The sequence below is a fragment of the Thunnus albacares genome, chromosome 15, assembly GCF_914725855.1.
Source record: "Thunnus albacares chromosome 15, fThuAlb1.1, whole genome shotgun sequence".
In the NCBI taxonomy this organism is placed as follows: Eukaryota; Metazoa; Chordata; class Actinopteri; order Scombriformes; family Scombridae; genus Thunnus; species Thunnus albacares.
In genome coordinates, this window is record NC_058120.1 from 23777167 (window position 1) to 23798956 (window position 21790).

Below are 21790 nucleotides of genomic sequence, written 5' to 3' on the forward strand. Positions count from 1 at the left end.
CCACCAAAATATTCCTAAAGAGGGTTTACCCAGAAATAGCAGAGTGAATAATCAGTAGAACAGAACTGCATGAACGGTGATAAAAACACAGGACCGAGAACAACAATGTTTTTAAATTTAGTAATAGAAGACATTAAGATGATAGTTTTCTTCTGCATAACCTTTTATGTCATACTGGTTTCAGGTAAAGTAACAAATTCTGTTCACAGGTTATCATCCAAAACTCCTGCAGAGCGTTCTTTTACTTTCACATTTATTTACTCACCCTCATACCCAAAGACTGTATATTATTGTGCATTTTTTGTGGATCCTTTTTCTACAGGTTCCTCTCTCAGTGACCAAGTCCACCAGACTCCAGCTCACATGTACAACAAAACAGGAGAAACTGCCAAAATCAGCTGTTCACACAGTATTCAGAGCTACAACCAGATCCTCTGGTACAAACAACTAGAGGACAGACAGCTACAGTACCTGGGATACATGTTAAGAAAAAATGGAAATCCAGAGCCTGGTGTGGATGTGACGATGGAAGGGAGTGCAGAGAAAGAACAGACCTGCACATTAACAATTACAAGACTCGCCCTGAACAGCAGTGCAGTTTACTTCTGTGCTGCTAGTTTCCACAGTGCTACATATCACTGCTCCTCAGTACAAAAACCTCCCCATCACAGTTTTTCATCTCCGTATTACAGCTCACAGCCTCTTTGCACCTGTGTTTCTTCTTATCACAAGGAGGCAGTATATCTTTAATGGGACCTTTATACTCAGCCAGTGGTGTGTTGTGGTGATGGTGGTGGTTATAATGTCAAGAGGAGGAAACATTATGACACCACCCACGTACATGTTTATTTGAAGATGGGAGGTTTGTGCAAAGAGGAGGTTGGAAATTATCAGCAGAACTGCTGATACACTGCTAATCATGGCAACAGTACAATTATTACCAAACAAAAGACAACATGATCATCCTTTTCCTACAAATTACTTTCAATTTCATTTTACCAGCAGTCATCTGGAGACACAGCTATGAAACTCATTGGATACTTGAATGTAGCAGATGTCACAATGGAAAAGACATATAAAGAACAGTTCGATAACACTGGAGATTTGAGTGCCACTACAGCAAAGAATGGCTCTCTTTTAGTTCCAACAATTGGACAACAGCACAGTGCAGTGTACTACTGTGCAGCCAGAGAAGCACGCTAACAAAAATCCCCTCTGAACTTTACAAAAACTCCACATAGTATTTTATCATTGGTGGTTTGGAGTAAGACGAGGAATAACCTGCTCCCAGACACCTGCTGTTGAGGTTGTATTTTGATTTGATGTAATCATATCATCATCACAGTAGCTAATGCAGCTGCGTTTCTTTCTTATTGGTTTCTTCTCCTTTTACCAGGCAAGCCATCGCAGAACAGTTTCTAATACATAATGAAAATGAAAACATTTTTGTGGGGGAATCAGTTGAAAGGAAGATATATATATATATATCACTTAGATATGAAAGTAAATTAAGCCACTCCTCCTTTCTACATCACATTTGTTTACTCTTTAAATGTGACACTAACACCAAAGACTCTTTCATAACTTTTTCATCCACGACCTTCCAGTAACTCCATGATGATTAGATTTCTCTTCTGCTATTTACTCACAGGTAACAACTGCTTCATTGTGAAATAAATATTGCATTGCATTGCATTGCATTTACTTTCACATCCTAAATCAATGATCTGTCCAACTCTGCTTACAGCAGGTTTTTTGTTGAAGTTCAGATCCATCAGTCTTCCTCTGCTCTCATCAAAGAGGCTGGTGATGACGTGCAGCTTGTCTGCACCCATGAACAAACTGACTACACAGTGATGCTGTGGTACCAGCAACCATCTGGAGAAAAGGCTCTAAAACTCATTGGATATGTGGAATATAGCAGAATAAGCTATGAAGAGTTATATGACAGACATTTCAATATCACTGGAGATTTGAGTGGAAATACAGCAAAGAACGATATGCATGTTGAGACAGATCTCTTTTTAACAAGACAAAAACTAAACACCATCCTTTATCAGCTAAGTCTTGAAAACACCTTTCGCAGGAGACACAGCCTTAAAGCTGATTGCCTACATGCGATATAAAAACCCCAAAGTTGAGTCGCCATTTAACAGCAGCTTCAATGTGAGTGGAGATGGAGAGAAAACAGCTTATCTTCACATCCTGAACCTGAGACACCCTGAAGACAGCAGAGAATATTTTGGTGCAGCTTGTATGCACAGTAATAAAGACAGTGACTCCCTCATACAAAAACCTCCATAATGATCCAGCAGATAACAGCACACCAACAGTAAAGCACTAAAACCACCAACTAAAAAACTCTTCATTACTGTTAACTGGTTCAGTATAATGTTATTTGTTCCTTTTATTTCACAGAACTGTATACATTTACTAAATAAACGAAAATTATGAATACAATTATGATAAAGATCATAATCACATTTACTGAATATGATAGTTATGTAATATACAGCACAGTGAACATTTCAGAGTGGTTTAATTGATAAAAAAGATCAGGATAATTTGTACTGACTGATTGGTAGTGATGCCATGACTCTTCTCAGTCATAGATTTATGTGATCTTATTGTCCAGCTCTCTCCACTGTGCAGATAAAGTCACATGGATATATTGACTTATTTCAGTCATTATAAACGCGACCCCCACATTTTGTTTACCTGAAACAACGTGTCCCCAACGTTCTTAAGCTATTTTAAGTCAGGGCTTTTTAATGCCCACTTAACCATAAATGTGAAAAGAAAGAAAATGCTCATGCAGGTCATTTTTTGAAACACCCACATGGGCCAATTTCAATATCACTGAAAAACAACCTATTTTAAGTATGAGGGCTTGTTGAAATGTCTAGATGATGATCTAGAAAATTGATCCAATTTCATCTGATCAAGTCTGCAGAAACTCAGTTGATTATAATCAAGAACGCAAAATACAGTACAGCAGGATACTGGAGATTCAACCGCTAGGTGGAGACACAGCACATGACATGCAGCTTTTATCAAGAGAATGTGGTGATGAATTAACCAACACAGACACAACGCCCTCCCTATTTACCCTGAGCCTTATTTTTCTCAGGGCAATACTTTTTCTCACATCAGTGCTTGACAATGTCTTCATCTGTGCACACATTTGCTTTTCTCTTCATCTGTTTTTATTGTAAGATCTGAAAACTATCATTATTCATGTTTAACAAGCTGAACAATTATGTTAAATACATATATTGTATCCTCATGCTCTGCTTCAATAACAGTTTTATCTAAACCTGCTTTCTCCACAGGTCAGGTGAACGCTGTTACATTTCTGCAGTCTCCTCCCCAGATAGTGAAGGAGAGTAATGAGGTCCAGATTAACTGCAGTCATGATGACACTAGCCTTGTATTAATGCTCTGGTATCAGCAAACAGGGAGCGGTCTGATTAATTTAATTGGCTCCAGCTACAGTGGCAGTGACCCCAAATATGAGAAGCAGTTTGAAGGTCAGTTTGAGATTACAAGAAAAGACACCCAAACAGGAGCTCTAAACATTGGAAGTGTGAGTCTATCAGAATCCGCTGTGTATTTCTGTGCTGCCAGTACACAGTGATGTGGTTTAATGTCACCACCTCACTAAAAACCCTGTTCTCTTCTTTGGTGTTTTCAAATTCAAGATCCCGAGAGGCAAGCTGGTGGAACAACTGAAATATTGTTCTGACATCCAAAACACAGACTGTGATTTTAAACACAAACAAACTTACTGTTCACAGTCTCAAAGAATCATGTACATATGAAAGAGTTCAAGTTATTTTACTGACAAACAACGTTAAAATTACATAATGGACTGGGGTGGAATTTAAGGCTGCAATATACAGGCAAAAAAAATGCATGAAATTACAAACTCATTTTCTCAGAAAAAAATATTTAGTAACACTGCATCACATCCCAGCTATTTCAGATTTGCCAAATTTTTCCAAATCCAATTCTGGTGCTTATATGCACATTTTACCACCAACAGAAGGTGACATCATCACTGTGTCTCAACAGAAACACACAACAAAAACAGATTTCTATGTTTTTTTTTTTTGCAATTATGAAATGAAATGCATGTTCAATTTACTCAAACTGTCTAACAACAACCAAAAGAAAATACTCAGCCCCTAAAATAAATTGATTTTCAATTAATCCCAATACTACAAAAACGTAGATGACAAGAGCATAAGAGCAAAATTTGCATTTAAATCTGTGACCTAACTAGGAATTTGAGCTATATTTTCACTGCAAACGTTATTAATCATACTTAATCGCATGCTTTATCTTGACAGCTATTACCAAACATGGTACCTCCATAGTGATCACAAACTTTGAGATCTGTGTTTTTGGTATACAGAAATTTGTGACCTGACAGAATATGTGACAGGATCAGCTATAAAAGACCAGAGAGTTCACCTGTTAGATGAGGTATTTATATCTGAATACCGGCATATAGGGTCACACAACTTTGGTTAACAGCTGTCACAAATTGTGACCATGTCAGTTCACTATAGTGATATGGAGTAAGAGTATTTGATAAAGTAACTTGTGACAAAAACGTTTGCAGTGGCAATACAGGCTGAAATTCCTATACCGGGGAAAGAATCTGATACAACACCAGTGTCCATGAAGACTAGTTATCTGCTAAACTATTAATTTAACTAATAGCTAAACCTTTTGAAAAAATACCAAGAAGCTAAGAACAGAACAGAGAAACTTATTCAGACTTGAAATAACGTTTCACATTTATGGCAAAATGTTGGGTGAGGATTCAAAACAACTGCTGATGTGACTGAAAACCGTTGATGTGGAAATTAACGTTAACTGACACTCGGGACTCCCAACAGTAGCTAACAGGTACAGTAAGCCAACTAAGCTAGTTAGCAGACACAATGTCTTAGCTACTTCTGTGAGAAAAAAATAGCAGACAGCAGACAACCAACACCAACATATCAAACACACGACAGTAAGAGAGCAGGAAACGTTAACCAACAGCTTCACAAATGTTAGCTATTAAAATGTCAGCTTCAAATTACATCAGTGAGCTATTCAAACGTTAGCTTAGCCGAGCATTCAAACTCCAATTTAACAAAGCCAAAACATCAGCCACATATACACGTTAGCACAAGTATCAAGTGCCTACCTTGTTGAAGAAAAGCTGAGATTCACGGCTTCTCGGAGAAGAATAAAATCTTTTGGAACATTTCCAAGTTATTTCCAACTGAAAAATTCTCTACATTTTTGTGGCCAACCGTTGGCGTTAGGAACAACCGTTGAAGTGACAAATAACGTCTTCAGGGCGGTCTTCCGCTAGTTTTACAAACTGAATTATTCATTTAAACACGACAAAAGGTTGCTGTTTTTATCAAGTAGCGAGTATAACAAAAGTTTTTAACTTTTTTTTACCTTGAGGAGGCAGTGTGCCTTGACTTTTTTTAGGATTCATTCCTCTTTTCTTTTTCAAAATTAACGGAATCACGAGTGGGCGGGGCATTGTCCATTTAAGCAAACCGCCAAATTCAGCAGTGACCATACACGTTCCACCAAGACCCAACCAGTCTGCAGGTTCATCCAATCAACTCAACAGTTGATTTTAATTGAACATGTTTACAGTACAAGCTAACAAGCAACGGATGTTACTGTCAATGATAAAACATTATTCTCAACAGCATAACAACACAATCACTAAAGGGGATCAAGAGTGGCTCCTGTCATAGGCCACATAGGCCAAGGGAAACTAATTAGGCCAAATGAGTGGGATATTTGTTTTTTTTGTTTTCTTTTTACTGACAGGTTTGTTTGCTTACAGTTTTTGGAAATGTACACTTGTTCTCCCATCTCAATGTTTTTCTTCTTTTCCCTCATTAAATTGCGTAGGTTTTCATCAGGTTTGTTTTTCAAAGCCTTATTGGTTGGTCAGTTTTCACCCAACAGCCACCAAACTTCATGTGGTACCTCAGGCCATGCCATCAAACATTCTTGAATGTACCTTGATCCCAACTTGTCTTTTTGTCTGGGCTGGAAGTACCATTGTTGCACTTTTTTGGGTGATTCAATCGAAAATCTTGCCATGGCACCAACATAGTCATGGCCGGCCCTGAAGGTGGTAATCAGGATTTACTGCGACATCAACTCATATATTCTAAGACGTTTTTGGTTTTGATTTCACCTTCTACACTGAGAAGAAATACATTTATATTTATATACATCAATAATATTTTCCATTGACAATAATCTAAAGCTATACTAGAATTATAATTTTTCATGTTAAAAAAGATAAAGTAAAGGGAGTTAAGTTACCAGCCTTCAATGATAGCTAGTTATGACTATCTTTCTAAAACCATAAAAACAAATTTGATGTGGAAAGAACAGGTGCTCAATTGCCTCTATTCTAAATCTCATATAGACAAGTTCTCCTTGTCTTTGATGGGAATGAAAAAACCTGCAGACTGTTGGTATTTGTTGCCAACCCTAATAACAAAAAGGCACTGCTTTACTTACAGAATTGACACAAAACTGACTTAAAATCAAAAGTGTTAAAAGTTTTAAAAAAAAAAAAAGAAAAAGAAACAGCTATGAACAGAGTATAAAACAAAGTTGTATGCTTGTGGTAGTATACACAAAAAATATTATTAAATCGTTATACAATTAAATGATTCAATTACAAAAGAAAATCAGTACATAAAGCTCAAGTTTTCACAGCTTTGGAATCAGTTAGACAGGGTTTCAGTTTGTAACGTTCTTGAAATTTTTGTTCCAGAATCACTCATACAACATATTATTGGTGAAACGTTTGAAAAACTTTACATTTTTCAATCACCAGCTTTACAATCAGCCATTTCTCATGACTTTAAAGCTTAAAACCAGAGCACCAAGACAATATCCATACATTGGTAATGTATGCATATTATATTAAGTGCACTAAAGAGGCAGGCAGAACATGAAAAAAACATTTTTGTCACTCACAAGATCAGTTGCTAGTAGAGGAAGAAGGTGGGGAAGAGGAGGTGTGATGTATCAGGAGAGGAACTTAGCCATCTGTCATTTGACATGTAGGCTAAAAAGTTGCAGATGCTCCACCTGTAATTGTGAGAGAGTTGTGAAAAATTCAAATTTTATTTGTTCTTATACTGAACAGGAAATTGATTGAAGTTGTATTTCCAGGATGCTTCCAGTTTTATGCACATCTGGATTTTTACTGCTCATGCTTACATGTAAGCCTTTACTCAATGTCAATGTAACATCAATTATCAGCACTTTTCTCTGAATATATTGTGTCTATACGACTGTGTATTTTTCAACCCAAGATTCAGTGATGAATTCTGACAAATTTAGGTACTTATATTCAAACAATATATCAGCATAAACTTGAATGGATTTTCTTCACAGGTAAAGTGGAGACTGTTACCTTTGAACAGTCTTCTTCTCAGGTTGTGAAGGAGGGGAGAGAGGAGCTCAGGATTAACTGCAGTCATGATGACAGCGGCCTTCAAGTAATGTTGTGGTACCAACACAAACAGAGCAGTCAGTCTATGAGCCTCATCGGGTTCACAGTCCTGCAGGGTGAACCAAACTACGAGAACCAGTTTAAAAACAGATTTAATCTGACAAGGGAAGAAACAGTGAGAGGATCTCTGATCATCCGCAGAGTGAATTCATCAGACTCGGCTGTGTATTTCTGCGCTGCCAGCACACAGTGATGTGGTTTAATACAACTGCTTCACTAAAAACCTGCTGTGGCATAGAAACTAATGACAGCTGCTGCTCAGAGTTTCAGATATTTAAGAGTTGAAAATATGCTGTATTGTTGTTGCTATTTAAGGTACCTTTGATTAATTACTAGATACAATATATGATGGAGTAACTGAACATGCAGCCTCTAAATATAAATGCACCTATTGCAAAAGTATTAATCTGCTTATATTTGCAGAATAATGTTGATGTCCCATAATGTAATATATATACATTAAAATACAAATAAAATACATCTTGATCCTCAAATCAGTGCAGGAAAAGAATTCATTTTTCAATGCAACTCAAAGTGACACTTCATAATCAGTGAATGACAATAACAGTCAGTCCTACTTTCCAATCATGTGATCATGTGACCTCATGTTTCCTTTGTGCTGAACAAAGTGATGTATGACTCTGCATCATTCAGCTGGAAGAAGACTCTTCGCTAACATGTTTGTCACAGTCCTTTATCTGTTGCTTCTTTTACACTCAGGTGGGTTTTCTGTTTGAAAGTTTATCAAGTTTCCATCATTCAATTTAATGTTCTGTACATCGAGGTGAGACACAATGAAACATCATCCTTCATGTGCTGCAGGTCTCGGTGTTGTAGTTCTTCAGTCTGGAGATCAAATGTCTCACCCAGGACTCACAGTGAAGTTAGAGTGCAGCATGGGTCCAGGGCTCAGCATGATCAGCTACATCATGCTCTGGTATCGACAAAACCACTACGGAGCCCAAATGGAGTCCCTCCTAAAAGAGAATGACCAATCTGTGGGGCACTTCCAGTCTTCTCTAGAAGCATCCAAAAACAGCTTCACCCTCCAGATTACTGAGCTGTTTCTCAATGACAACAGCACCTACTACTGTGCTGCCAGTCACAGTGATGCACACAAGCCAGACAGTCGTACAAATATCAAGTCTGTCAGTCACAGATGGCTCACAGCAGGAAGGAGCTGTGGTTCATTTGATTTATTGTTACAGTGGAACTGTTCAATGATAATAATATGTTTTCAAACTTTATATTAATGGAAGATAATATGACATACTGGCCCTATATTGATTTCATTAAATATATTGGTTCATCATATCTCTACCACCACAATGATGGATGTCATTATCTCACAATTATTATGTTGCTATATTGCAGATACAACTGTAAAATTGTGAGTATTTAATGCTTACCTGATCCATGACGTTATCTTCTCTCCATGCAAAAACTATGAAGCTGTTGAAACAGAGCAGAATAAATTATTTTCAGCTGGTTTCTTTTCTGTGTGCAAAGTAAAAAACAAGCTAGTGTTCCGTTTGTGGAGATTCAAGTTGTCAAATGCAACAAACTGTGATGTTTTTAATGACTTGAAGGGTTTACAGCTATGTAATTTGCATGTTAATTCATGTTTGGCTCGATTGTGATTTTCTCAGTCAAGTCAAGTTTCTTTGTAAAGCCCAATATTACAAATATTTAAATGGGCCCACAACATTAAAAGTTCACAATCCAGCCCAAGCTTTTTTTAACCTTTGTTTATCCCAGGAGATTTTGTTGACAGTTTGTGTAACTATTTTGTAAAGCAACAGGTTTCTTTTATTATTATTTTCTTACACAAATAATGGAAATTAAATGATTTCAGAGGCAAGAGGTGAACCCAGTGTCTGAGTAAGACTTCAGTAAGCTCATCACACAAAACACCCATAAAACGCAGAAGAAAAACAGTGAGAGATGAAGAGATAATCAATTACATTTCAGTTCCTGTTAAGAACCTGATCTGTTGTAGATTCAGTAATAACTTCACAATCTCCTCTAAAGTCCTGCAGGGACCACTCACAGAGCTCTTGAGAAAGGCTGCAGTTGCAGTTCAATGTCCACTAGGAGAGTGTAGCTGTGCTGACACATGACTGTGTGAAAGTGAATGAATGTGGGCAGGGAGTTCATGGTTAAAGATTGAAAAACAGAGAGGACAGGGAGAATCAGATCATATTTCATATGTTTTGATTGCAGTAGCAGTAAATGAAGACAGAGTTATGACTGTAATGTAGATTGCTCTGATGTTTTTATTCTAAAACCTTTGACCACAGTGGAAATGAACGTCTTCTTGGTTGCAGTTCTTATCTTCTCCAGTGAGAACATTGAAATTCAATTGAAAGAAAAATAATGTTTTTTCTTGTAAGATTTTCTTGCTTTAGTTGTTGTTTGTTTACTTGTTGTCTTCTTTGTTATTTTCCAGATTTCTCTGTCTGTGTGAAAATTCAACAGCTTCCATTTTTAATCAGTCATGAAGGAGACAAGACTGTAACTTTGCAGTGTGAACAAGATGAGGATCAATATTACTACATGTACTGGTACAGACAAAGCAGCGGTGGGGAAAAAATACAGCTGGTATCATACTCTACTAGTCAAGGTTCAACAAACATTGAAGCTCCTTTCAATGACTCCAAGTACACCATGACCCGGTCTACGTTGCTTAATTCCTCTCTGGAGATACACTCTGCTGAAGCCAGAGACTCAGCTGTGTATTACTGTGCCTCCAGTATAACACAGTGGTTCAGAAAGCCTCAACAGCTAAACAACAACCTCAAGAGAAACACAAGAGGAGGGATGAGTGACAAGGACCAATGTGTTGAACTCTGAGAGTCAGGATTTTGTTGTAGTGTGAGATATGATAGACAACTAACATCAATGTGACATGAAAATAAGGATCGGACCATTAATTACAGAAAAAAAATTTGTTTAAAAAACAACAGCACAATGAACATCTATTAATTCAGTGAAGGTACAAGAACTCACCGCAAGTCATGTTTCAGCAGCACCACAGAGCTGATCAATTCAGATAAGGCACCAGGTGTTTAAGTATTTGTCACATTCAGTATTATTGTCCTCTGTGCTTTCTCATCTGTGTCACAATCAAGTCAAGTCTCTACTTTGTTATTTTATTATAATTCTCTGTGCTTCCTGACAAGATTAAAAGCATATCAGGTCTAAAAGGTTAGCACACACTGACCTCTACTGGACTCATGTAGGATTACATATATATTTAAGGAGTCATTCTAATCTTTAGTGTAATTAAAATGGCTTAAAAGTAAAGAATTAGTAGGATACAGTTAAAATCCCTTAAAAATAAATGACCTCTCCTGAGCAGCTGTGATATAACATTGTGTGAATGATGCCTCACAACACAGTAAGTTCCATTAAGAAGAAATAAAAAGACATAAAAAGTTTTATAAGTATGAAGTGCGTATCATATAGCAGTTATATTGTATGCAACTCATACATATATACATATTCATACATATGATGATATATATGTAATAACCTCAACATCCCCAGTTCAGGTCCAGCTGGGGACCTTTGTTCTCTCTCTCACCATGTTTCTAGTATCTCCAACTGTCTGATAAAAAAAAGTCTGTCCTCAAAAGACAGATAATAATATGCTATGATATGATAATTCAATAAGTTTAATTTAATGTTTATTTTTTATTTATAGAAACAGATTGTTCACTGAACACACTGATGTCCGATGCTGATAATGTAATAACTGATAGGTGCTGTCTTTTTTCAAATGGATATATAAAATATAATAATATAATGAACTCTTACACAGTGGAATGACAAACTGTTTGACAAACATTGTGCCTCATGATGTCATAAATGATGTAACATTTTTAATAATTCATTCATAATGATAATCTTGATTAATAACATAATCATTAACATTATGATTCTTCTCTTTCTCATATCAGTCATAAAATCATTAGAAAACATTATTGCATCATCACTGATATCAATTAATAAATTGATTTCTTTAATGTAATGTTATGCTCTATATCCTACATTATCAGCCACATCTGTCGCTGTATGTTATTCAGTAAATGTGCCTCCTCACTTCTCTGACAGCTGGGTGGGATAAAGAGGTGTGACCAGGAGAGATGTCACTTCCTCTGAGCAGCTAAAAACAAACACAGTTTCTCTTTTCCTTCTATTCTTCTTGCTTCTTTTCTTAGCTGTCACAGAAATAGCAGCAGTCAGGTTGGAGCTGGTTCAGCCTTCAGTCAGCCCGACCTGTGCAGCTGCTCTCACAGACAGAGAGAGATGGAGGCTGAGATATGGGGAAGCTGGGTGGGGGAAGCGAAGAGGAGGCAAAGAAAAAGACTTCAGGTTTTTGTGTGATGCTTTTTCACCGTGGGGACAGGGGGCCACGGTGATACAATCCTATAGAGCCGCCGTACAAAAACCTCCTCCCATTAACATCCATTGTGTAGACTGCTACATGCTACTTTGGATACTTGATAGAGCAGAAAACATCAATATTATGAAGGTGTGCAGGATGTCAGACCATTTTAGTATTGTAAAGTCGATTTAAATGAGAAAATCTGGCTGAAAAAATATGTTTTAAATGACTTTAAATTCATGTTTTGAGAACTTGGATGTTTGTTTTACTCATCTTGACAAAAATAAAACATCTTTGGACATTATGAAGCTCATCCTGCATGTTTGAACCTTCTTCATCCTGTGGATTATTAGACTGTTTCTAAACATGCTGATTATGGAAAGTTTTGTGACTTTTTGGTTGAGGAGGGATTCAGTGTGACACTGGAACCGAAGCTTACTTTGGAAAGGGAACAAAACTCACAGTTTTGGGTAAGTCAGAACTCACACAACTTCAGTTCACTTAAACAAACATAAAACAGTTGAGTTGTTTGTGTAACATTAAAGGAAAAATCAGTTGTCATGAAAAAGCTGAACTATTGAGCTAAAGTTAGAACACTGTGACCAACAGCCTGCTTACTTCGGCCAAGGAACCAAACTGACAGTTTTAGGTAAATATTCCAGTTTATTAATGTGTTTTGATAAATGTCACATTGCTTTAGAGTCTCAGTATTGATAGAAGGATTAGTGAAAACTATCTAAAGATAATTCTGGTAGAGAAAGACAGAGGAGTTTCATGCTCAGTATTTCTGCACTGTGACAATGCCAACGAAGCGTATTTTGGAAAAGGAACAAAACTGACTGTTTTAGGTAAGTGAAGGATGATAAAGTTGAAGAAAGCTTTGTAATTAGAGTGGTGCATTAAGAAACTAAATGTACTTTATAGTTCAAGTTCAGCTCAGTGCTTTTTGATGTTAAGCTTAAACACTGTGCCAATGTTGAAGCTTATTTCGGCCAAGGCACAAAACTGACTGTTCTTGGTAAGTAAGACGTCAAAATTTCTTCTCATGAATCCATTTGTGAGGCAAATAAAACATATTGAAGTTTTACATGTTGGTTGTTGAGGGATACAGTTTAGAAATGTTTATAAGCTGTAAAAACCAGACTGTAGTGCAGCAGATGTTGGTTTTTGGATTTTAAGAAAAGTGATATTTAATACAATAAACACTTAAAAGCAACCAAAAAGTAAAGAAGTAAAGTCAAAGCAGCATCTTGGGCTGTTTTGAGCACTGATTCAACACACTGTGACTCTTATGGTAATGAAGCTTTCTTCGGTGGAGGAACAAAGTTAACTGTTTTAGGTAAGAAATCACAACAAATGTAAAAAGCTTTGTAATTTAGTCATTCATTAAGAAACTTACTGCACCTGAGTCTTTATGGTTCAAGTTCAGCTCAGCAGTTTTTGATGTTAAGCTTAAACGCTGTGTCAATGCTGAAGCTTATTTCGGCCAAGGCACAAAACTGACTGTTCTTGGTAAGTAAGACGTCAAAATTTCTTCTCATGAATCCATTTGTAAAGTATATACACAACATATTGAAGTCTTACATGTTGGTTGTTGAGGGATACAGTTTAGAATTGTGTACAAGCTGTAAAACCAGACGGTAGAGAAGCAGATGTTGGATTTTGGATATAAAGAAAAGTGATATTTAATGCAATAAACACTTAAAGGCAACCAAAAAGTAAAGAAGTAAAGTCAAAGCAGCATCTTGGGCTGTTTTGAGCATTGATCCAGTGCACTGTGACTCTGGTGGTTATGAAGCTTTCTTCGGTGGAGGAACAAAATTGACTGTTTTAGGTAAGAAGAAATCAGAACAAATGTAAAAAGCTTTGTAATTGAGTCGTTCCTTAAGAAACTTACTGCATCTAGTCTTTATAGTTCAAGTTCAGCTCAGTAGTTTTTGACGTTAAGCTGAAACACTGTGTCAGTACGAAGCTTATTTCGGCCAAGGCACAAAACTGACTGTTCTTGGTAAGTAAGACGTCAAAATTTCTTCTCATGAATCCATTTGTGAGGCAAATAAAACATATTGAAGTTTTACATGTTGGTTGTTGAGGGATACAGTTTAAATTGTGTACAAGCTGTAAAAACCAGACTGTAGTGCAGCAGATGTTGGTTTCTGAATTTAAAGAAAAGTGATATTTAATACAAAAAATACTAAAAGGCAACCAAAAAGTAAAGAAGTAAAGTCAAAGCAGCATCTTGGGCTGTTTTGAGCATTGATTGAATGCACTGTGACTCTGGTGGTGGTGAAGCTTTCTTCGGTGGAGGAACAAAACTGACTGTTTTAGGTAAGAAGAAATCAGAACAAATGTAAAAAGCTTTGTCATTGAGTCGTTCCTTAAGAAACTTACTGCACCTGAGTTCAAGTTGAGCTCAGTAGTTTTTGGTGTTAAGCTGAAACGCTGTGTCAGAACGAAGCTTATTTCGGCCAAGGCACAAAACTAACTATTCTTGGTAAGTAAGACGTCAATTTTTTTCCCCATGAATCCATCTGTAAGAGAAGTCAAATATGTAAAAGAAGTAAGACATTTATTCATGTTTTACTTAGGCTGATTATTGAGAGAAACTGTTTTGCTTGCATCATGTAAAAAAACACAGGCTATAGTGAAAGCTTTTGGTTTTACTGCAGAAGAAAGTTGCATTTAATATAAATCTAAAAAAGTAAAGAAGCAAAGTAAAAGCAGCATCTTGGGCTGTTTTGAGCACTGATCAAGTGCACTGTGACTCTGGTACTACAGAGGCTTACTTTGGTGCTGGAACAAAACTAACTGTTTTAGGTAAGAAATCATTTAAAAGTTCATTAAATATTGCTGATGATAGATGTTTTTATTTTACTCCAAAGCTGATTCCAAAAAAAGTAATAGTGATAAAAACTATGTTTACAGCCATTACTAGGTTTAATAATCATAAAATAGCCACAAAAAGCATGAATATATGTTCATGAGTTAAAAATAAGTCTGGCATGATTTGCCTGTTTTGTAAACTACAATAGATTAAAGTGGAAGTCTTAACAAGTCTTAACAAGTCTTAACACAAACAGTGACAAAGCTGGAAAAAAACTCAAAGTGTCACAGATAAAGAGAAGCAGTAGGAAGAGTTTTTGTTACTATTGAAACACTCTGTGCTCCAACAGAGAAGCTTACTTTGGAGCTGGAACTAAACTCACTGTTATAGGTAAGAAAACCTGCAAAAATAATCTCACAGAGCATAATTTACAGCTTTTTTACTTTATGTAAGTAAGAAAAATGGTCAGTATTAAAAATTATATCTTTAGACCTTTTATTCAATTGCATAAAACAATTTATACTGTAAAAGAACTTGATACAGGAGTTAGTTTGTGTCAGTAAAACAAGTCTTGTCTATGTTCTCCAGTAAAAGTACTGCAGCAATAAAACATTTGGCTTAACGCCCAGATTATTACTCTCAGTGAGTTCTTATCAGCACTATGAAATACTGTGAGTTCTCAGTCAGAAGCTTACTTTGGAGCTGGAACTAAACTCACTGTTTTAGGTAAGACAAAACTATCATTGAATATATACTGATGTAATATTCTACAGGATATAACAGCAAACCAGTTGGTTATATCAGGTTAAAGTTGAGTGATGTTTTTTATCTCTCTTGAATGGATCTCAAACCAGACGTTTAATTCTTTTAAGTGATGAGTTCATTTTGTATGAATATGTATTATTTGCAGATTTTCTGCACATGAAGGTTTTTAGTTTATGTGAAAGTAAACACAAAGAGTTTACAGCTTTCAGTGCTGAAAGTTTGAGCAGTTTTTCTACAGCCTTGTATCAGTGTGAACAACAATGAGCCTGCTTACTTTGGCAGTGGCACAAGACTAACAGTGCTGGGTAAGAAAATTATAGAAATCATATCAATTAATCTAAATCTGCAAAATTATTGTTGTAAATGTTTTAATGTCTTATTCTGTGATTTTCTGGAGTTGTACTGTGTCAAAAGTGCCAAAGAAAATATAAAATCTATAGAATAAGAATCTCACACTACGTTTGGTCCAGGCATCAGAATTTGACTTTTATAGTTTATTTCTAACCTTTAAACTGTGACATTTTTGCAGTTTATAATGTTCATGACAGCCAACACTGTCTCACTTTCAAAACAAAGTTAAATATATTTACTTGAATTGGTAAAGAAATGTAGGGAAAAAGTTTTTAAAAAATATACAAAGTGAATGAATCAGTAAGTGATAATTGTGATATTATGACTGTACTGTAGACATACTGTAAAGAAGTTAGAGGTTCATTCAGTCCTTGTAGGTCGGTGTCAGTTTTTTACATGCAAGTCAGCAGTGTGCTCTGGCAATTATCCTGCTTATTTTGGAGAAGGAACCAGGCTAACAGTTGTTGGTAAGATCACTTGGATAACTTCATAACATTTATCTGAAATGAAATCTTAATGACTCAATGTGAGTTTGGCCACCTGCAATGATCATGGTGTATTTGGGATTTTCAAGGTTACAATTATACATTGTTTTGTTGTTGATCTCCAGGATTTTGACAATGCAACTCTAATCTAATGATTCATGTCCTTACAGAAAATGGCCGTAAGGCAAAAGCACCAACAGTGAAAGTGCTTCCACCTTCGCCAAAAGAATGTCGCAAGCAGAAATACGAGCACAGGAGGAAGACCTTAGTTTGTGTGGCCACTGGATTCTACCCAGACCATGTCAGTGTATTCTGGCAGATCGATGGGAAGAAAGTCACCAAGGGTGTGGCGACGGACAACACTGCCCTGCGGGACGGAGAGTACTACAACATCACCAGCAGGTTGAGGGTCTCTGCCAATGATTGGTACACACCTGACAGTAGTTTCACCTGCATTGTCAACTTCTCTGATGAAACTGACACCAAACCTTATTGGGATTCAATTCTTGGTGAAAAAGGTATGTTGATGTAAAACTCAGAAATGACTGAATTTTTTGTGACGAATACATGTAAATGAACTCATCTAATCCATGTTTATTCTTCTATCGGCTAAAGAGGTGACGATGACAAGAGGTAAATATATTATTTTTTGATTCTGTACACCTCAATGCATTAATTCTACCTATATAAGGATATACATATAACTGAATAATTAGTCTTTGAATCATGTCACTTATGTGAGTATTTGAACTTTCTGCAGGCAAATATTTGAAGATCACAAATAATGCCAAACTCTCCTACGGTGTTTTCATCGTCAAGAGCAGCGTCTATGGAGCCTTTGTTGTGTTTCTGGTGTGGAAGCTTCAGGTTTGTTCTGTTTCTGTTGCTTAGATGCTTTGATTAGCTTCAGTTTCCTGTACTTGACATAAAAACTGGCTCCATATATTTGAATAATAAGTAAAAAGAGCTCATGACATTAAGACATTGTGTCCTTCTCTTTCTGTTGCAGGGAAAACACAACTGAGAGCTGAGCTGCAGCCTGAACAAGTGAACTCTCAGAGATCGATTCTGTTAGTTTCTGTAAATAAAGATTGAGAACATTGAACTTATATTTCTTATATTTCCACTATGTTGTGTGTTACAAAGCATTCGTGCTCTTAATAGTAATTCTGCACACAGTAGATGAACAGTTTCAGGCATATTTTTGTTACAATCTTAAAGCTATAACTGGCATAAAAATACTTTGGCATCACGTTTTTATAAATACGTCTGTATAATGTGTGTTAGTGTGTGGTTGTAAACTGCTTGTTTGCTACATTTTCTTTTCAATAAAAGTATTTCAGAGAATCTTGAAAAGCTTTTGCTTTCATTTATTCAATAAATGTTGAGTGTCCTACTGAGTTTTTATAGTTTGTCCTACAAATGATTCTCATGACAGATTCAGGCAGTAAGACTTTATTTACATAGTGTTTATCTAAACCAGATTCATCTTCATATCACACACTATTCATACACAGTGGTTCTTTTACAGGAAGGAAAGAAAGAAAGAAAGAAAGAAAGAAAGGATTAGACAGATAAGTTTGTCAGTTGCTCCAAATTGTTGCTGATATGTAGTTTGGATATTGACCCCCGTCACTGCTCTCACATCTCATCTTACACTCAACATCACTTTTTCCAGAGATAGTGTGAGGTATTTTTAGCTGCTCGCCTTTCTGCCTGTTTTCTGAGAAATCAGATATTTCATGTTGAAATACCTTATCTCAGGAAAACATCACAAGCTGCTTCAGTTGGGTCATAACAAGATTTTCCAATGAGCAAACTGAAAGGTGACTGAAGTGTTGTTTTCTGGTGACATTTAAGTGATGAATTAAATCCAGACAACTAATCTGAATTATAATATTCTTTCTTTTATAAATTATTGATTAAAGTGAGTTTATCTGAGTTGTATCTAGTTTTTTTCCACTTTACACAACTAAGTATGACAGTTTATATTATCTTTATGAATAAGGATCATCTTCCTTTACGTTAAAGACTCACAGTAATAAAGTAAATGTGAGAGTGTGAGTCTACCACATAACAGGAAATCAACCTTCTCATCTGTGTACAGAAGGAGGTCAAAGCTGTTGTTGGTGAGGGAGACAAACCGGGGCTTGAAACCCTGCAGAGGAGTAGAGAGTGACAGCAGAGGAGAGGATGTGGTCACAGAGCAGCCTGCAGATCGTTCTCTGTGCTGAGAAATGACAAAGGTGCAACCTTCCACTTTACCACAACCTCCGGTTCACAGAATCCACCTGCATCTCTGCACCAACCCCCCGCCCTGCACATCTCTGAGCAAACAGCTGGAAAAGCTGCCATTTCTGTGTCAACTGAGGTTACAGAATGAACATGAGTGTGTTGTAACACACAACACATGTTTACTCAAATTTAAATTTGTTAAGGTATGAATTTTATTGCAGTTACACAGATCAAAACCGAATCAGGTGGGCATAAAACAACAATCAACAGTTGATATAAAAAGAGTCTAAGTGTTTGAATGTAATTGTAGTCTTATTATTATTATCTCATTATTTTCATGTGAAGCACTGCATGAGATACTATAAACCATGTGTCTATGTTTAAAGCACAAGCTTTTTCAGTTTACTGGATGCTTCTGTCCCAACAGTCCTTCATCAAACTGTAAAAATATTTTTGAACAATGGGAATCAAAACATGTTTTTTGCTCGCTGGAGTCAGATAAACAGGAAACAATGTCTGCTCTGACAACAGAAACATGATGTGTCTGACATCTGTGAGCAAGATAATTATATCTCCCCTACCAACCCTGAATGTTAGATAAATTTATGAGTTGCTGTTTAAGGAAACAAAAAACATTGTTTCATAACCTCTGCAACTTTGCAAATAAAGCTTGTGTGATTAATTTTAGTCCCAGGCAAACCAATTTTAATTGATCCATATTGGATTTTCAAACTGTTTTGTGATTTTTGGTCCTGATGGACTTGACTGGCATTGGTGAGATGGTCATTTTATTTAGTCTGAGTTAGTTTTTTGTTTGTTGTTTATATGTTGAAACACATATTTGCTTTCATTTCTCTTTAACAGAAAATACGTCTTAATAAAGACTAACTACCTACAAGTAAATGTTAGGAGCATTAAATTATTAATTTCTTGTTCCCCTGTTGTATTTACTCTGTTTGAATATATGGCAAACATACAAAACATAATAAAAAAATACACAAAATAAACAAAATGAAAACACACACACAAAAAAGATGAAAGGAAACTGCTGATGTTAAACGGTTTGTTCAAACTTACTTAGGTCAGAACTTTATACTTTAGGAAAGATAAAATTTTTAATTTAAAAAATCCACCATGGGGCTCTTTTTCAGTAAGTCAATAAATGGTCCTCACATCTCATTCCATCAACAGTTTCTAATGATAGGACTTAAATTAGTTGTTCACTAAATGGTGCACGATAGTTTTTCATAATGTATATTTTGAGATGTAAACACAGTGAGCAACTTGAAATCCAGCAAATGCTCCCTTATAAAATATCTCCATATGGGAGTTTTGAATTGGACCATGGCTGAAACCTGCTGCAGTTCTGTACTTCTTACTTCTGTACAATATCATACTGCCTGAGTTGAACTAGCAGACTTCAGTAGAAAGCATCAAACCTGCTGCAACAAAATGATCCAAACTGCACAGAATCTTAAAGCTGAGAGAAGTAACAGTCAAACTACAACGACCTGATGCCTCCAGCATAGATTAAGGATGTCAAATCCTTTCACTGATATTCAACAACTAGAAGAGCAAAGTTTTTACAAAGACAGGCATGTTTCATGTTGAAATTGTCACCTTCATCTAAATTATATTTACATATACAACAATATCAAAAAAAATCAAATATAATATGGGACATTGCTTACTTATACTTCTTATGGAGGCATTTTCTATTAATAGACATAAACCCTTCTTGAGTAACGGCCTGAAACCTTCAAATAAATATGAAAAAAACCCCAACTGTTTCTAGTTCTGTGACAAAGCCTAATTGATACTATCTGGCCCACCTGGTATGTGTTTGCAAAACCTCAACCTCCTGACGATGCTATTAAAATAAAATTAAGAACTCCTAAGAGTAAACATGCCTCTGTGTTCAAAGTAATTCATTCTTATATTTAAGGCTTTCATTAAAATACCAGGCTGGAAGTTTTGTTGGATTACAACTTCTCTACAACAACAGATCATGTTTAAAACAGTCAACTGAATCTTATTATTGCTAAATTAAATAATAAAAAGTAAACTTAATACATTTAGGAATGTAATTTAATCTACAAGATGTTATTAATTAGTCAACAGTTAACACAGTACAGCAACCAGACACAAACACTCATGTTCTGTCATGTTGCACGACCCCTTGTGGTGTGAACTAGAACTGCAAGTCATGAATAGGATTCACATACATCAAACCACCAGAAGGTTTTATCAAAATATTATTTTTATTGTCAAATAATTACATAAAAATAAACAATATGAGGTGAAAATAAAAGGCCATATTCTGGTATGAGCTCCTTGTACAGCCCTGTATCAGTGAAACGCCAAAACATTGATTAAAAAGGGTAATGGTCAAAACAGCACGACAGATATTGAATAATTTCACAACAATCCTTTAAATGGCCTAATAATAAAATTAACATGATTCTCTAGAAAACAGAGAGCATGTAGGTCCAGTGAGTAATAACTTATGTTAAGACGTGGCAGAGCAATAAACAAAGAGAAAGTCTGACTTTTGCTTCATCACATTCAACAGACTTCACAGGTTTATACAGTACCTCCATTTTTAAGGCACCTAGTTTATGTTTCCAAATTCAGTGTTTAACAGACTCCCTGTAGAACTCCTAATTCAGATTTAACTACACCTACAGGAAAGCGATGAATCCCTTTTTTGTTGCATTCTTGAATTGTGATTCGGCACAACCTCGTCAGTGTTTTGAGTCCTTTTGGCAATCGCAGCAGTTCAGAGTTGAAAGCTCAGGTTTTACAAATGCAGTCCTCCGAAACGGCTCCAAGGTTTCAAACTCTGCCCTCCTCAGTCCCACCCGACCCAGAGTTTTAAAACCCAACCTGCGGCTTTACCCCAGCCAACTGAACCTGTCGTTCTTCTGCGTATGCCTGGTACAGCTGGCGCAGCAGAAACTGGAGTAGTACGGGCTGGAGCAAAGTCTGGCGTAAACGATCAGCTCGCAATTGGCAAGCTCAGGCTGGTCCACGCATTCTGGTGGCACATCAACATCTGCAACAGCAAAATTGAGAGACAGCGTTACTCTTTGACCCTACTACATTTTTAATTTTGTTTCATAAAGTCAGATCAATAAACAGAACATTGCCTGGTGTTCTATGAAGCTACTTCA

General features: G+C 36.3%; 1 protein-coding gene, 1 long non-coding RNA gene and 2 gene segments (V, D, J or C); 3 read left to right on the forward strand and 1 right to left on the reverse strand.

Moving 5' to 3' along the window:
• The first annotated feature begins 6370 nt into the window (after positions 1-6370).
• On the forward strand, positions 6371-8970 carry LOC122998950. Its single transcript, XR_006407539.1, has 3 exons — positions 6371-7274; positions 7450-8287; positions 8390-8970. It is a non-coding gene; the product is annotated as an uncharacterized LOC122998950 (long non-coding RNA).
• A 445-nt stretch (positions 8971-9415) lies between these two features.
• Positions 9416-10522, forward strand: LOC122998931. The segment is given in 2 exon segments: positions 9416-9909; positions 10017-10522. Coding segments are annotated over 2 exon segments (441 nt in total).
• A 3295-nt stretch (positions 10523-13817) lies between these two features.
• On the forward strand, positions 13818-17912 carry LOC122998923. The segment is given in 5 exon segments: positions 13818-14285; positions 16553-16900; positions 16998-17015; positions 17143-17249; positions 17392-17912. Coding segments are annotated over 5 exon segments (552 nt in total).
• Positions 17913-20859: 2947 nt separating this feature from the next.
• paplna (papilin a, proteoglycan-like sulfated glycoprotein) overlaps positions 20860-21790 on the reverse strand; it is a 28522-nt gene continuing 27591 nt past the window's right edge. For both annotated transcript variants that reach the window (XM_044375882.1, XM_044375881.1), the window contains exon 27: positions 20860-21672. In XM_044375882.1, coding sequence (XP_044231817.1) covers positions 21512-21672 — 161 coding nt within the window. In that variant the 3' untranslated portion in view covers positions 20860-21511. The remainder of the gene's footprint in view (positions 21673-21790) is intronic.